At 40.4% G+C, this 18540-nt stretch overlaps 1 protein-coding gene across 2 annotated transcripts in view; it reads right to left on the reverse strand.

Moving 5' to 3' along the window:
* The window catches only part of EML3 (EMAP like 3), a 194898-nt gene that overhangs the window by 90744 nt on the left and 85614 nt on the right, over positions 1 to 18540 (reverse strand). The window contains exons 6-11 of one of the 2 annotated variants that reach the window (XM_077455850.1): positions 12669 to 12704; positions 12023 to 12146; positions 11743 to 11892; positions 10490 to 10559; positions 5952 to 6053; positions 1706 to 1801 (exon numbers count right to left, since the gene is read on the reverse strand). In XM_077455850.1, the coding sequence (XP_077311976.1) occupies positions 1706 to 1801; positions 5952 to 6053; positions 10490 to 10559; positions 11743 to 11892; positions 12023 to 12146; positions 12669 to 12704 (578 nt within the window). The remainder of the gene's footprint in view (positions 1 to 1705; positions 1802 to 5951; positions 6054 to 10489; positions 10560 to 11742; positions 11893 to 12022; positions 12147 to 12668; positions 12705 to 18540) is intronic. The other variant, XM_077455852.1, reaches the window with a different exon arrangement.

The following is an 18540-nucleotide window of genomic DNA, read 5'->3' on the forward strand; positions in this document are numbered from 1 at the left end:
AAAGTTATTAAAAGTAATTTTTTTTTTTAAATATCAATTTAAAGCTATCACAGCTTGATATAGGGATGGTTTTAGTGTCAAGGGACTGCAGACTACAATTTTAATTATTACTGATCAAACAGGAAAAGTGCATTTTTTTCTATTTTTTTACTTTGACATAAATGATATATATAGAAACAGATATACCTTAATTCTTGGAGGACAATATTACTGCTCTATCAGCAAGAAAGTATACATTTCCAATATTAAAAGTAGAACAGGCAAAAACAGCTTCAGCAATATATACATAGATAATGTGATAAGCTAATATATTTAACTGTGTATTTTTTTTTTTTTAGAAGCTTGGCTTGAAAAAAAAATTGTGTTTTATTGAATTAAAAATTCTGGCCTATAGCAGGCAAAGAAGACTCCTTTAGACAACATAATACTTCTTTATTTCTTTACTTTACAGACTTTTACAGAGGGCTCGTTCACACTGTCTGCATGCTAAATGTTCTGTTTTATTGCGTGGACGACTGTCATTTTTTGGCTGCAATAATCCATGGTGAGGGGGTGGTGATGTGCATTTCAGGGCATCATGCTGTTTATTTTTTCTAACGTTATTTCGAGAACAAAAAAGTAACAATTCATTCATGTCCACTGCTGCACAATGCTATATGTCTGTTTACTGCACCACACCTCCACCCGGGCTGCATTGCAGTTCAAACAGGGCAAATAGAAAGTACCAGTCGCTTCATTATGAGTGAACGGGCCCTAAATTAGATTATTATACAGTTTTTGAATAAAGGAAGTTGTATTCAGCTGCTCCCCGGGAGTTACCAACATTCATCACAAGTGGTGCTACAGCCCATGATCACAAAAAGCAGTGCACACAACCCAGTATAGTGTACGTTTCATGCTGAATTTTTGGCCTGACTGGCGTTTGCCTTGACAGATCTAACCCCTTGTTCTAGGATGTTCTAGTACTTAGACATTATTCTCATTGCGGTTCCCCATCACACATACACACCTTTAAAAATACAAAGATAAATGGGACTTTAACGGTGCTTAAACATAAGCAATACGGAATATATTTTTTTTATATAATAAAAAAAGTTTCATTTATTGAAACAGCAATTTAAATATCACGCACAAAGTATATTACAATAGGTTGCATAAACTAGTTATGACAATGAGGGTCCTAGAAGCCAAAAACTGAGATAATCGTTGCACATTGTCCCGACATGTTTCGCCTGTAGTTTCTTCTGGGGATGTGCAAGCCTCAGCCAAAACCCCAAAGGGAAAACAAGCCTCAAAGAGTTGGAAATTGTACGCCACCAAAATCCCACAATGGAATGCCCACCATAAGAGGGCACAGACAGAAGCAAGGACAAGTTGAATAAAACCAAATATAATTGGATTGGTCAAACGACCACCAAGGATGATTATATAGACCGGTCAAAATGCAGCGGATCAATGTATGCAAAACCACTGCATGTAACTGAAAGACCCACCGGTCATGTACAGATTAAATTGCTGTTTCAATAAATGAAAACTTTTTTATTATATAAAAATATATATTCCATATTGCTTATGTTTAAGCACCGTTAAAGTCCCATTTCTCTCATTTCTCTTTGTATCTTTAAATATTCTCTTATTTGGGATGAGGGTCTAATATAGTTGGGTGTTCCCTGGTAGTTTTGACCAAATCTAAATACATACACACCTTTGTTTCTGCAATCTTATTCCCTTTGGCTGTGTCCCAGACAGACAAAACATGTTCATTAGAGTCATCTACAACACAAAGGTATGAGCCTGAATCCTGGAAACAGAGAAAAAAAAAAGAAGAAAACGTAAAATAACTAATAGGATGCCATGGAATACAAGAAAAAAGTGAAGCCGGCTTTCTCTGATATAAAATCCTGTGATTGGTGTGAGGGGTGTGATACTAAATGTGGAAAGGTCAGAGATGTACTGTCATCAAAAAAAGTTTTGCTAATAATGCATTTTGTGATCAAAATGAATCATTCTCTGCAGATAACTCATTTGGTGTTTTTTCATCGTCTGAACTTGGTGTCCTCACAGCAATCACACTGTCTCAGGAAAATGCTTTGCCAAAAATGAACGTACTGCTAATAAGAAAGGAAAGAGCCTGAAGTATTATGCCGCATACACACGAGCGGATTTTCCGTCAGAAAAATCTTGGATGGTTTTTCCGATGGAATTCCGATCAAGCTTGGCTTGCATACACACGGTCACACAAAAGTTTGGTGAACTTTCGACCGTCAAGAACGCAGTGATGTACTATACGAATACCACAAGCCGAGAAAATGAAGTTCAATGCTTCCGAGCATGTGTTGAAGTGTTTCCGATCATTCATAGGAATTTTGCGTTTCGGAATTGCTACAGACGATCGGAATTTTTGATCAGAACTTTTTCCGACCGAAAAATTTAGAACATGCTCTCAATCTTTTGCTGGCGGAAATTCGGCCAGCAAAAGTCCGATGGAGCATACACACAGTCACATTTTTTGGCCAAAAGCTCTCATCGGTCTTTTGCTGGCCCGATTTCCAATGGTGTGTATGCGGCATAATGCTATAAAGCTGCAATGCAGAGAGGGGCCTGCCTACTAAAATCTTCACTGGCCCATACAAAGTTGTGTGTACCTGGTGATCACAATAAGCAAGTGTACTCAGGTACTTTAATATATTAAACTAGGGTTTTATAGCACACTCTTCCCTTGTGCACTATTTCTTTATGGATCAGTCTACTTACAGGGCCTGCCTATTCAAAATGAAAATGTAGCCATCATTTATAGTAGCATGGTGGGGTGAGGTGACCCTTGGCTTTCTGTATAGCCCCTAATGCTGGCCTTCCTTCCACCAGTCCAAACCATGCTGTGCATGAGGTTACAAGAAGCTGATATAAAGACAAATGCAGGTACTTACATTAATATATATAATTGTATCAACTGGTGTTCAGCTTAATGTTCATTACTTTAACCACTTCCCACCCGTAGGACTTCATGTAACCTCTCTTTAGGATGAAGTGGTGATAGCTGAACAATGCCTGCTGCTACTATTCAGACACTGGATGGCTTTTACAGGCAGCTTTTACAGGCAGTGGCAGCCTCCCACCACCCTCCGATGCCTTTCAGGTCTCTCCTGTGCGATCGCGAAGCTGGAATAATGAATTGGTGGTTCTGCCGGATTACCATAGAAGTGCCTGTGGCCTGGATGGTCCCCAGCCATCTCTATGACCTTGGAAGGCCTGGCGCGACGTCATGATGTCACTTTCGGGACTGGCAGATGTAAACACAGTTTTTTGCCAGTGCCAGTTTTTTTACCCGGAAAATAGAATCAATGTTTTTTTTAAGCTTTCCAGGGTAGAGGAAATATCTGGGGTCTCATTGACCCCACATGTCTCCATAAAGAGGACCTGTCATGCCTTAATCCTATTACAAGAGATGTTTACATTTCTTGTAATAGAAATAAAAGTGAGCATAATATATATATATATATATATATATATATATATATATATATATATATATATATTTTATTATTATTTTATTTATTTTTAAATATAATGTTTGGGAGTTCTGAATAAGTTTCTAGCAAAAAAAAATATGATTTTTACATGTAGGAAAGGAATGCCAGAATTGGTCTGGTATGGAAAAGGTTTTTAAAACAAAACATACCAGACCACCTCTAAACACTGTTATCTTTAAATAGTATATGTTAATCTATAGGGGCCAAAACAAAGCAACCAAAACTCAAAGAAAAAAAAAAATTATCACTCAAAATGATCACGCAAAACTGGATTTTCTAGGTGCACACTTGCATTCTTTCTTTCTTTTTACTATCTGTGAAATCCGACCAGAAAACACTGGGCCCTTTTATGAACCAGTGCTTGTAACCACCATGATACTTCTACTACTGAACCGAAGAAGGGGGTCAATAGTAGATTTAATTCATAAACACATGTACTGCAGTTGGATACTGGCTCTCTTTTTCAAACACCAAAACATCTGGAATCTGTTGGTTAAAGTAGTATTAAAGAGGAGTGCCACTTGAAAAAAAAATATTAAAAGTCAGCAGCTACAAATACTGCAGCTGCTGACTTTTAATAAATGGACACTTACCTGTCCCAGGGTCAGGCATGTACTGGCCATTGGGACTACAGGGAGTTTCCCGGTGGGCCGATGGCTCAGTGGGCCACTCTGATGTAAGGGGGCTGCTGATGGGACACTCTGATGTAAGGGGGTGCTTATGGGACACTCTGATGTAAGGGGGTGCTGATGGGACACTCTGATGTAAGGGGGCTGGTGATGGGACACTCTGATGTAAGGGGGTGCTGATGGGACACTCTGATGTAAGGGGGTGCTGATGGGACACTCTGATGTAAGGGGGCTGGTGATTGGACACTCTGATGTAAGGGGTACTGATGGGACACTCTGATGTAAGGGGGCTGCTGATGGGACACTATGATGTAAGGGGGTGCTGATGGGACACTCTGATGTAAGGGGGTGCTGATGGGACACTCTGATGTAAGGGGGTGCTGATGGGACACTCTGATGTAAGGGGGTGCTGATAGGACACTCTGATGTAAGGGGGTGCTGATGGGACACACTGATGTAAGGGGGTGCTGATGGGACACTCTGATGTAAGGGGGCTGGTGATGGGACACTCTGATGTAAGGAGGCTGGTGATGGGACACTCTGATGTAAGGGAGTGCTGATGGGACACTCAAAATGTAAGTGGGCCAGTCTGGATGAAGTCCAGGGCCAAATTTCTGTCCCAGTCCAGCCCTGCCCAGGGTCCAGCAATGTCGGCAGCAGATGACGAGCAATCGCTCATCTCTCAGCTGCCCCCGCCACCATCCTCTGTCAGGGAATCGAAAAAGTGAAGCGTTGCGGTTTCACTGCCCTGTTCCCTACTGCGCATGCGTGAGTCATGCTGCACATCTTCACTGGTCCCCATTATGTACTGGGAACTATGTGTTTACCAGAACACAACAGGGGTATGGGGCATCTGCGGCTAGCTATTCCCGGAAGTGGGTGCAGATACCTGGATTATGAGCGGAACTTCCACTTGAGGTTGGAGGTCCACTTTAAGGCCAAAAGCAAACATTTATTATATTTCAGCTTACTAATTTTTAGATGTGATGGCTCATCTTGTGATCAGCAAGTAAGTCTGCTGTTTTTCAAAAGAACAAGCTTTCTTCCAGATGTATCAATTTACCATTGACAGGGGGGCTTACAATAATCACCTTTTTTTATTTATTTAAAACCTTTATTGCAAAAGAAAAAAAAACAGCTGTAACTGATTATAATATGTGAGCTTGAGTTTGGCTTCAATTTGTTAGTGTATTTAAATCTACTAGTACATTTAAAACACCCTCTCCCTTAAACTGAGCTGCTATCGAAAAGGTGCCCCTGTGCTCCTTTATCCATAGTGGGGGCACTTTAATAAACGAGGTGTGTTACTGGCCAGATCACCAGGTGAAAAAAGATGGAAAACATCTAAAAAAAAGAAAACTAATACAGCCACCTCATCTAATGATTGGTAAGCTGCAATATATTACATTTGTGGTTTTGGGTTAATACCATTTTAAGGGCAACACTACTACCTTTTTCATTTTATTTGTTTAAATTACTACTAGTAAGGTCAGGTTCACATACAGTATGTGCGGCCATGGTTCCCAGCATAGGGTCTGGTGCGTCCCTGTCCACCGGTTCAGGTACGACTCAGGTTCAAATTTTTGCCTGAACCGGACCCAAAGATGCACAGGACCCTTTTGGAATGTGGACTACGGCTTCCCCGGACCTGTGTGAACCAGCTTGATTGCGAGCCGGGCACACTTGCATGGCATGTGAATTGGATGTGGGGGAAACCCGCATCCAATTCGCACATATGTGAACCCAGCCTAGATTGTCAGGAAGAAAATTTTTTGTAATTTCTGAAACCTACCTGGATGGAAAAGGCAAGACAGCCAACACCCCTTTCAAAGAATCCAAGACCAATCTGATGCAGTATTTGGAGTGTTGAAGAATCCCATATAAACACAATAGGCTGCAAAGAGATTTCATATAAAACCCAAAGTCATTACTGATATCGTGACTGCATTGATAGTCTTCTACAAAATTCATTTAAAACAAAGGGTGGCATCTATTAAAAAGCACATTCCTTGAGGAAAGATGTATATGTGTCAGGGCTGGCTTAGCCCTTCCTTTTCTGGGCTGGCAGCTCTCATCTCTCTCCACAGTTACCAGCTGTTCCAGATGATGCTCGTCTGACCTGCCTACTTAAAGCTTTCCAGCTCACTTCACCTCTGCCTTCGCCTTGGTCACATCACTAGAAACCATCTCCTGTGGTTTGTTTAAAGACTGGCTTGCTGACATCCCTTCTGGCTCCTTATCCTGCTTGCTGCTGCTCTACTTGGATCCCTGACTTCTGGCCTGGCTGACTACCCGATCTGGTTACTGGACTCTGGCTATGCTTGACTACGCTTTTTCTATTTACCTTTTTATTTTTATTAATAAATAAGTGTGATTTAATTGTACTTCTGTCTCAGTCTGATTCATGGTTTCTGACAATATGTTAGCATACCTCCCAACTTTTTGAGATAGGAATGAGGGACACCTATCAGCAAAAGTATGCAGACATAGGACACACCCCTTGCCACACCCCCTTAAAGGAGAATTGTACAAAAAAAATAAAATAAGATTGGTTAAACCCACAAGTGCTTTTTTACCACAACTATTCCTTTATATTGGCTTCTGGAATTTACAAATGCAGCAATTTAGAAATCAGATGAAAGGTTTAGCAATGGGAAACACTTTTTGATAGATAAAAAGTAAATTTTATATACAACTATATAAATCAGACCAAAATGAGGGACAAATGAGGAAGAATCAGGGACAGAGGGACATTGCTCCAAATCAGGGACAGTCCCTCGAAATCAGGGACAGTTGGGAGCTATGTGTTAGCTGCAGGATCCTTTCATATTTTCTAATAGTTCCAATACTGTACTTGTTTATTGTGACCAAACTATGATTAAAACCATCATGTCTTGCACCTTTCAAAATGTGCATCTCACCAAATTTTAAATATGCAGCTTTATGATGAGTATGATACTCATGAAATTACTAATACATTTTCTTCATTTCTGTGTTGTTAGGTACAACTGTAAGTGCAATTGAAAGAAAATGTTTAAAAGTATTGCTAGCTTTTTCATATTAGCTAAAATTCTGCATAACATTCACTGTGTCATGTTTATATTCTATCGGGTTACACAGACCCCCCATGATCAAGCATTCTGCTCTGCAGCAATAGCAGCATCTGGCCTAGGGCTTCCTGCCAGCCATAGAATTAGAGTTTAGCCTTTGAGTGGATGCATTGCAATACACAGACATTTAACAAACTCTTACAGTCTGCAAAGTTGGACCTTTTACAAGAAACATGAGCTTCAGTGGAGAGATGTTGTATTTACCGTCTCCTACTCACAGTTTAAAAGAATTCCAAAAATATCTCCAGCACTGTGGACTCTGTACATACAGTTCCAAGTTAGAAACCAGAATAATATTACAGAAGCCACTTTACACCCTAGCCCAATCCAATCTGTGACTTGAAAACAAAACTATGACAGTCCTATGAAATAAATCCTGTTATATGTCATTTCAAAAGAGCATATATTATATATTGTAGTGCAATTATAGCATACCTCCCAGCTGTCCCTGATTTGGAGAGACTGTCCCTGATTTGTAGAGACTGTCCCTGATTTGGAGCAATTTCCCTCTGTCACTTATTCCTCCTTTGTCCCTCATTTTGGTCTGATCTATATAAAAGTATATAATAGTATATATATGTTTCCCAGTGCTTAACCTTTCATTTGTAAATTGCTGAATTGTTCAATTCTAAAAGCCAATATAAATGAATTGTAGTGGTTAAAAAAAATCACTTGTTTGTTTTTTTCGTTGTAAAATTCTCCTTTAAGGGGGCGTGGCAAGGGGTGTGTCCTATGCCTGCATACTTTTGCTGATTGGTGTCCCTCATTCCCATCTCAAAAAGTTGGGAGGTATGATTATAGATCAACTGCGCTGTAAAGCGCTGCATAAACTGTTGGCGCTATATAAATCCTGCATTATAATAATAACTAGGCGAAATCCGAAGACAGGAATAGGAGATCAAGTACCATTTTTAGTTACACTAGAACTGTCACCTTCACCTAGTGAAGAGCTGTGTGTTTATTGTGCCACTCTGTTTCTTTTCTCAGCTTCCACCAGTTGCATCCTAATAAAGAATCTCTCTAGTCTTAAAGTATTTACCAGGATGGAGAATTAGCAGAGTAGGACTCAGAAAGGGCATGGAGGTGAGTATAATGATTTGAGTGCATTTATTCTTACTCAGTTTGTACTTTCTGCAATTATCCTTTAGGCTGGGTTCACACTTTTGCAAATTTGACGCAAGTTTTTCCACATCCAATTCGCATAGCAGGAGATTGTGACCGGCTCTCTATGGAGCCTGTTCACACATATCCACAGCGGCTCCGGTGCAAATTGCACATGAGCCCTGTGCGTCTTTTGGTCCGTTTCGTACAAAAATTCGGGCTAAAATCGGACCCGATGTGGTAATTGGAGATGCACCGGACTCCTGCTGTGAGCCGCTGCGTTCTATAGTGTGAACCCAGCCTTATTTATATTTGTATGATGCATTTAGGCATGAGCGTTAACATGCATTGTGTTAAGGCAGTGTATTTATTTAGAATGGGCTGCCAACACAACCAAGCATGTCCAAAATAGGATATGAACCTTGTTTTTTTAATAAAATGTATTACAATGTGTTGGCTTGAGATGGGGAAGGTATACTGGGTGCCATTCAAAATGAATAGCACTGCATGGCACCAGCAAGTATAATGTGTATTACTGTGCATTGCAATAACACATGCATTACCACAATGCTAATGTATGATTTTGCCTTAAAAGCCCAACTCTGGTCAATACTTTTTTCAGTTTTGGACATAGTTATTGCTGTCAGAGTTAATGTTAGGAAGATTTCCCCTTAAATAAAAATGGAAAAGATTATAGGACTTTGAAGGTAGCCACTGTAAACCCAAATAAGAAAGAACGCGTACTCTAAATGTACTGTATAAAAATACAAAGTTTATTTTACAAAAACATTAAAATCTTTTCATAAAAACACATATCCGAAATACATTCAACTCATAGTGTTGTACATTCCCCCATGGTCAAAGAATGTTGTCTTCAAGAGCCAGTCCTCATTGCTCCCTCCATCGCCTTTAAAGAAAAATTAGTCGCCTGCCCAATGCTGCATTGTGAAGCTCCTAAATAGCTGTTTTGACCAGGTTGTGGTGTCTCCCCCCTCTGTGGAATTGGATATGGGTACCCCTCGCCCCCCCCCCCCCCCCCCCCACACACACACACACACACCCTGGAATAAATACCCTACAGGTTATAACCTTGGCTTTGTATACATATGTGAGTACTCAACAGTGTACATTTTGAAAATAGGTTGATATGATCATATATATATTTTTCTATGTTATACAATGTGTGTAATTGGCACAGTTTCTGTGTTCTATTATGATCACATATTTGGATACTGTCGCGGACTTTGGCAAGGACTTTCCTGTAGACTTAGGCTCCAAGAGGAAAGTCATAATCCTAGAAATTAACTCAACGTTTGCAGTAGACTTTTCCTGTGACAGATACTAATTGTGATACATTTCCCAGGACCAATAGGATCCCCTAAGGAAACTTTTGGCAAAACGCGTAGCGATCATTATTGGTGACGTTTTCTGGTTCATGTACCTGGCCCCCCACATAGAAGATCTATATTTTACTTTTCAACCAGTCCTTCTAAGTGGATTGAGCCGTGTGGACAGATCTCAATACAATACCCACAACCATGGGGGAATGTACAACACTATGAGTTGAATGTATTCTGGACATGCGTTTTTATGAGAAGATTTGAATGTTTTTGTGAAATTAACTTTGTATTTTTATACATTTAGAGTACTCATTCTTTCTTATTTGGGTTTACATTGGCTACCTTCAAAGTACTATTTTCTTTCCCATTTTTGTTTGATCATTTATGGATGTGGTGCCACACTAATCGGGCTCCACTCAGCTTAATAGATACATCTTATTGCTGTTTGTATCTCCATTAGGCCTCATGCACATTTTCGTACACGGTGTAAACTGCGACTATAATTCCATGCCTGGAATACACAGCTGCTGCATACAGTCTCCCATAGTAATGTATGGCTGTAACATCTCACCCATACGCATGTGTGTGTTTCACAGGTTGCAGCGTAAACCCGCATATAGCCAAAGCTGTGTACATTGAGCAAAAAAATAAGTTTGCAAATTATGTTGTATGCCCATGTGTGCATGAGGCCGTAGAGATATATTCCCTTACTTGCTGTTCTAGTGGCACAGATACAGATTACAGTATGTTGCAGATGATGTATCCTTCTCCTTACTCACCTTACCATCCTTTTCTACACCGGCTGTTTGTCCAGAGGCCACTCTGACCCCATCAGGGTGAACAGCTAAACTGTATGAGGAAAGGGCAGAGATGGAGTGAAGAGAAGTCCAAACATTTATATTTTCATTCAAAGTATAGTATATGTCTGGGCAAAATAGGAAAAACATATCTAGGACATCTCTGATAAACAATCACACCTCACCAAGCTTTATCCCTTTAAACTGCAAGTACAAAAAATACAGGAGAGCTGGACAGGTCTGAAAACAGCCATAAGATTATGACCACCCACCATAACCCGTCAAGGCATGGACTCCACTAGACCTCTTGCTACAGTATACCACAGTATGCTGTGGTATCTGTCACCAAGGCATCGATAGCAGATCCTTTAAGTCCTGAAAGTTGTGAGGTGGACCTCTATAGATTGGATAATAATAATATATCCCATCCACTTTCAGGTGCCATTGTAATAAGATAATCAATGTTATTCACTTTACAGGTCAGTGGTCATAATATTATGACTGATTGATTTATACCAAGTACACTTTTTTTTTCAATTTTTAGCCTGGACATGCAACTAATTTCTTTTGAAAGCCCATACAATTGAATCCAGACTTGCTACTTGAATGGAATCCCAGACATATTAAACGGGTTTCTTCTGTGTTTAGCATATGTGCTTTACAGTATGCATGATTTTTCACAAATAACAACCACATTCACAATTAGAATTTTGTTCATTTAAGAAAAACATTCCATCCATCTCCCTCGAAATGTAACTACTCATTAGAAAATCAACCCAATGTTCCATGATGGAAAATATTGAAAAAAAAATTCTACTGGTGTATGGCCAGCAGCTTTGTATTCGAAATAATGCAGCAGTCTGTAAAATTGCCTTTTCACCAAAATACAGTGTTATTTGTGAAAAAAAACTATAAGCAGGTAGATTTTCAGAGCCGATAACACAACATATTACAATCACATAGAAAAGATTTAAATATTTTAATTTAAAAATAAATTAAAGTTGAACTGCCCCACCCCTCCTGACACACATATTCTCATTTTGAAAGCTAGTTTCCGCAGGTGCAAGAGACTCCTTTGTATTACTACTAAAAATGTTCAGAAGCTTCTATCCAATAATACTCCATGCTTTGTTATATTTGCCATATTAGATGTAAATAGATTTCTTGAACATAATTCAGAAAATAATTATTGCCATTTAAAATAACATTTTAGTGGTATGTCCCTTCTAACCTACCAGCGCACACAGTCTGTATGCCTCAAAAAATGCCGCTGGGTTCCACGGTTCACATCACACATGACAATGACGCAGGCAGTGAAGTAGATCACCTCTCCAGACTGCAGCATGCGGAGAGTGCATCGAGAGTCTCGGCCGCGACAGCCATAGCTAAAGATAATGGCGTCAAGGAAAATTACGAAGGTCGAAATATAGTATTGGCCTAGTAGGGTCAAATTGATTTAGGCAAAATCTGCAACTAGCTAGGTAGATGTATAAACCATACAACAAATTAGGATACACCCATTCCAACTGTAGCTTTTCACTTGGAAGTTCCGGCTTCTGGTCATCATGGTTCTGTATGTTGGATGGGATGTACATTGTGATTGGGCGACCACGGAGAAAAACTTTAATGCTGACCCCCTCTAAAAAAAAGCACAGAATAAATTTAAACGAATGACCAAAGTTTTATTGGAAAATACAGCAGAAAAATAAGTCATAGAAAGAGAAGTCTTAGTATGTAATACATTTATCAGGAGCACACAGGTAAGGATTTTTTTAAACTCTTCTAAATATAAGCAAAAAAGTGGAGTTCTATGTACGGTAGGTTAACATTTAGGTGTTAAAGTGAACCTTCTCTTATGATCTATAGGTCTAAAAGATATTGGGTTGTTATCAGAGAAAGAACAAAAAGACAAAGAGAGGTTAATACCTTAAGTTCATACATTTTACCAACTTATAGTCCTACAATGCTTCCAAGCTGCCGGCACTTGAGTGAATGCTAGGACTAGCCAACCATTAATTTAATTTACGTTCTGCATTCAGTTATGACAGTAGCAAAAAGCTGGGGAAAATGTTTTGCATTTTGAGCAGCTAAAAGTTGAATTCTTGGATGATACGTTATTAAGGACCTTGATTTAACGAATAACGAAGCATTGAATACTCACCCAAATTATAATTTCCTCTTCTAGACCCAGAAGAAGCTGCAAGAAAATCATGAAACTCAATGAATATTAAAGAGCATTACAACAATGAGATTTTTTACCTATGAGCATAACAACCAAAAACAGTAGTCAATGGTCCCTTAAAATTACAAGTGGTGTCTATCCAACTATGTAATTTCCTTTCCCAGCTTCTAAGACAACTTGGTATAGTGGGCCACCAAGATGATCTTCGCCTTGTGTGTAAAAGCATTGCGGACTTGGTTACACACTGCCATTTATACTAGGTCCCATTCATGGAATTACTTTTGTATTTTGTTTATACTGTAGTTGTGTGGTTTTGTCTTGGACTGGTTTAGAGGGACTATTAATTTAAAGAGGTAGCAGATGCTATTTATGTGCCTACATGACAAACGGGTCAGGGAAAGCTTGCCTACATTAGTGAGGCTGCCCCAAGCAGGGACTATCCATGGGAGGCTCTTGAGAGTGAAGCACAGGTGATGTGTATAGGCAAATAAGTGGAACCTAGAGAGACGGGCATGCTGGCTGCGAGTTGGTACTGATTCCAGAGAGGAAGGATTCTGGTGTCTGTATGACAACTTGGGACCTGCTGTTGAGCCAAGACACCAAAACTCAAATTCAATTCACTCTTCGGTATACATAAAGTATGCATTATGCAGGTAGCAGGGAGGCTGAACAGCACATTTGCTGTTCAGAATTTTTTTAATGCTGAACTTAACAGGTCCCAATGCCGCGTACACACGATCGAAATTTCAGCCAGAAAAAGACCGATGAGAGCTTTTAATCGGAAAATGCGACCGTGTGTATGCTCCATCGGAATTTAGCTGGCCGAATTCCCGCCAGCAAAAATTTGAGAGCATGTGGAAAAACTTTCAATGATCGGAAATTCCGATCATGCGTATGTAATTCCGACACGCAAAAAATCAAGCATGCTCAGATTCAACTACGAGACGGAAGCTAATGTCTACTGGCTATTGAACTTCCTTTTTCTACTCTCGTCGTACATGTAGTATGTCACCGCCTTCTTGGCGGTCGGAATTTGGTGTGACCATGTGTAGGCAAGACAGCTTGAGCTGAATTCCGTTAGGAAAACCATCAGACCTTTTCCCGACCATAATTCCGATCGTGTGTATGCGGCATAAGTCTTAATGCAGTATTTTAAAGTTGTATGTTGATGGGGATATACATTTTTTCTAATTAGCAGAAGTCACCAGAAGCTGATTTCCTACAGAGAAAAAAAGCCGCTGATAGTTTTTATATATTGACGTGGTTTGTGTGCCACCTCTCACAGAATATTCACTGCGGTTAGGCAAACGCATGAACTGCACCCAAATTGCTACATGCAGGAGCCCCCCCCCCCCCCATTGCCAAATGTGGTCAGGAGTTTAAAATTCCTTTTCCGTGTGGTGATGGGCTAGAAAAAACAATCATCATTATGTTGTAATTGTAGGCACAGTGAGGGGGGGGGGGGCGAGGTGACTAAAGGGGGGGGGGTTGGAGGGGTGGAATCCACTAAAGCAAATTATGGATTGTGAAATTCTCCTTAAGAATGTGAAAGCAGACATCTACCTACTGTCAAGTTCACTGCACTGAACAGACTTGCAGCAACATTTTTTATCTGAGTTAGGATCTTTGCTAGAATGTTGCAAAATCTTACTGAAAGATAATAAATGCTTTCAAAATGTGCTTTCACTTGTTGCTTAGTTAAATGAAAACAGATTTTTTTTTTTTAATTTAAGTTTTGAACACAGTGGTGAGGATTTAGAACCTCTATAAGGCTTGGTTCACATATATGTGTAGTGGATGACATTTGGGACCAAATACCATACGCATGTAAATTTCGTTTTTTTTTTTGCCTCAGAACAATAGGGGTTCTGAGGGTTGATTATGTAGGAAGGCCTTAACACCAGTCTGGCCAGGCTGTGTTTGGAAGTTCTGCCTGGTCATGTGAATGGTGAGGTGCACATGACAGGCCAGAACCAGGTCTGGATGGATGTTTAGGTATCAGCCTTCTCTGAGCCAATCAGTGGGAGTGCCAGGGCCCACTGGGGAGTCTGGGAAGGGGTACTTAAGGGGTGTGGGTCACGTGTCAAGTCAGAGGTGTTCATGAGACCCGTGTGGTCTGTTCTGGTTCCAGGATCGGGGTGGCCCCGTGAGGGGTCCCGGTCACGGGGTGTTCAACATCCCGCAACATGTTCCTGTCAGTGGCCCCTGATAGACCTGCTTGGTCTGGGGTAGGGATCTGCCTGTTCCCGAGTCTCAGAACCAGCTGGTCCGATTGTGCTCTCGGCTTGGAGGGACACCAAAGCTTGTGGAAGTGACTGGGGGAGGACTCTTCGAAGGTGAGCCGGCAGGTGGCATCCTGAGAAGTGCCTGGTTACTGAGTTGGAAAGGACATTGACAAATTCACACTTTTCCAGTACCATTGAGGAAACGGGAAACATTCCAGGTACGGCGGAAAAAGGTTCCTGTATACCCTCAGTTGATTGTTCGAGTTTTGAGTCAACGTGCTGACTGCCATGATCTCTGGCTAGAGATCTGTTCAGCCTTGAAGTACCCAGCTGCGAGTGGCTACTCTCTGGGTGGAAATAGAGACTTTGCTAGACCTGCAGTTCAAGGTGTCTGAGTTCTTCACCTGTGCCCTCTGTTCCCTAAGAGACTGCGTTATGTGAAAGTTCTTGTTGCAAAATAAAACCTTTTAAAGAGAACTTCATCTGTGTCAGTGTTCGAGTTGTTGGGTATCAACCCTGGGAACCCCTAGACACGGAAGAGCAGGCCAACAGAAGGTAACTGGTAAGCCCAATAAGTCAAGGCCGCCCTGCAACGGATTATGGCTGCTACATATGCAAATCAGTTGTGTTTTGAATCGCATCCAATTCGCATTAACATGCAAACTGGTCCGGTGTGCAATGGAACCGGTTCACACATGTCCAGGGCGACCGCGGTCAGTTTTTGAAAATAGTCCTGTGCGATTTTAGGTCCAGTTCAGGTGTGAATCAAAGTAAAAAATTTCACCTGAATTGCACCTGAATCGGTGAACAAAGCTGCACCAGACTCCTTTTAAAAACTGACTAAAAACCGCAGCCAGTCGTCATGTGTGAACCTAGCAAGTTTTTTTGCTGTCTACAGCTGTTAGGAAAGATTTAAGCTATAGATTTAGGCTATAGATTAGTAAAATTTTGCTTGAAATATTATGTTTTAAGAAAGTACATTTGCTTTTCTACAGTGGGGAAATTAATTATTTGATCCCCTGAAGATTTTGTAAGTTTGCCCACTTACACAGAAATGAAGGGTCTATAATTTGTATCATAGGTGTCTTTTAAATGATAGAGACAGAATATCAACCAAAAAACAGAAAACAAAAACATAAAACAGATGCTATAAATTGTTACAGTTCAGTGAGTGAAATAAATATCTGACCCCCAAGCAAAACATGACTTAGTACTTGGTGGAGAAACCCTTGTTGGCAAGCACAGAGGTAAGACGTTTACTACAGTTTCTGACCAGGTTTTCAAACATCTCAGGAGGGATTTCGGTCCACTCTTCTTTACAGATCTTATCTAAATCTTTAAGGTTTTTTGGCTGTCTCTTGGCAACTTGAAGTTTCAGCTCCCTACATAACTTTTCTATAGGATTAAGGTCTGGAGACTGACTTGGCCACTCCATGACCTTAATGTGCTTTTTCTTGAGGCACTCCTTTCTTGCTTTGGTGGTATGTTTTGGGTCATTGTCATGCTGGAAGACCCATCTGCGACCCATCTTCAGTGTTCTGGCCGGGGGAGGTTCTCATCCAAAATTTTACAATACATGGACCCGTCCATTGGCCTCTCAATGCGGCAAAGTCTGGCTGTACATTTAGCAGAGAAAAAGCCCCAAAGTAACATTTTTCCACCTCCCTGCTTGACTGTAGGGAAGGTGTTCTTAGAGTCATAGTCAGCATTTTTCTTCCTCCAAACACGGCGAGTTGAGTTCATGTCAAAGAGCTCAATTTTGGTCTCATCTGACCACAATACTTTCTCCCAATCCTTCTCTGAATCATTTAGATGTTCATTGGCATGACTGTACATGTGCCTTCTTGAGGAGGGGGACTCGCCATGTTTGGAGGAAGAAAATGATGACTATGACCCTAAGAACACCATGCCTACAGTCAAGCATGGAGGTTGAAACATTATGCTTTGGGGCCGTTTCTCTGCTAAAGGTACAGACTGACTTTGCCGCATTGAAAGGCCAATGGATGGGGCCCATGTATTGTAAAATCTTGGATGAGAACTTTCTTCCCTCTACCAGAACACTAAAGATGGGTCATGGATGGGTCTTCCAGCATGACAATGACCCAAAACATGCCGCCAAGGCAAGAAAAGAGTGGCTCAAGAAGAAGCACAGGAAGCGGAAACTTCGAGTTGACAAGTGACAGCCAAGAAACCTTAAGGTTTTAGAGATCTGTAAAGAAGAGTGGACCAAAATCCTTCCTGAGATGTGTGCAAACCTGGTCACTAACTACAAGAAACGTCTTACCTCTATGCTTGCCAACTACAGTTTCACAACCAAGTACTAAGTCATGGTTTGCTTGGGGATCAAATACTTATTTTACTCACTGAACTGCAACTTAATTTTTAACATTTGTATCATGAGTTTTTTTTCTGGATTTTTGGTTATTATTCTGTCTCTATCATTTAAAATATAGCTATGATAAAAATTATAGACCCTTCATTTCTTTGTAAGTGGGAAAACTTACAAAATCTGCAGGGGATCAAATAATTATTTTCCCCACTGTAACTGTTAATGACGGCAGATCGACATTCAAATTTGACTGCAGTGACGAGAGGAGAAAGATGGAAATTTTTCATGAATAAATGGTTTTCCACAGTGCATGTGGTTTTTGTTTGGAAAAGTCCAATCACTCCAAAATCAAATTTATAAAAGCAAACCAGAATTTAAAGGACTTTTTTTTTCATTCATACAAATTTTGTAAATGACAGCCCACGCCCTCCCTTCCGTTCCATGCCCACTAACCAGCTAAACACAATGGTGGTGGGATATTACATGTAGAATAATGGGGACTTCACCTCCCTCATATTCTAAGACACAGGCTGGAGGGGCGTGACACAGCCTGTGACTGGCAGAAATCCACCCAGGCCATTTTATTATATATAATTGTATGCCAATTTAAAATAGTTTTTTGGTATTATTTATTTTTACTCTGTATTCCGAAGGTTTTTTTTTTTTTTTTTGAACATGTGACCAGCAGCAGAGGACTAGAAGCTCCTCCTGCTTATGTTTCCCCAAAGACAGGCTGGGAAAGAGCTGGGTCATGTGACAGCTGTATAATGATTAGGGGAAAAAAGGTAAAAAATACATTTTTTAACTAAAATAATTACAGTGCTATCATTGACATACAGAAAAAGAAGGGACAATGTTAATTAAACAGTTTGTGTTTAGTATTACTTTACTAGATTAGGAATGCATTGAAACCCATATTAGTTTTTTGTTTGTTTGTTTTTTCTAGCCTGTTTTGGAGATTTTTCCTTGCATAGAGGCACAACAGGAAGTCAGAGGAAATCTCTTCATAGTGATGAGAAGTCTCCTCTTGGACAACTGTCACCCTAACAGATATCCCCAGTGTGTCAGAAATACACCCGGGGTCAGGGGCGGACTGACAACTCATGGGGCCCCCGGGCAATAGGAGATTGTGGGGCCCCCAAGCAATCAGAGATTATGGGGCCACACAGTATACAAAAACACACACACACAGTATACAATCACACAGTATACACATACATATACACACAGTATACACAGACATGTTTCTATTGGCTGAGAAGGTACTGGAGAGGTGGGGCAGCTATAATCTCAGAAT

This window comes from Lithobates pipiens, unplaced genomic scaffold (assembly GCF_037356315.1).
Source record: "Lithobates pipiens isolate NorthernLeopardFrog02 unplaced genomic scaffold, aLitPip1_a1.2 Scaffold_10, whole genome shotgun sequence".
Taxonomy (NCBI): Eukaryota; Metazoa; Chordata; class Amphibia; order Anura; family Ranidae; genus Lithobates; species Lithobates pipiens.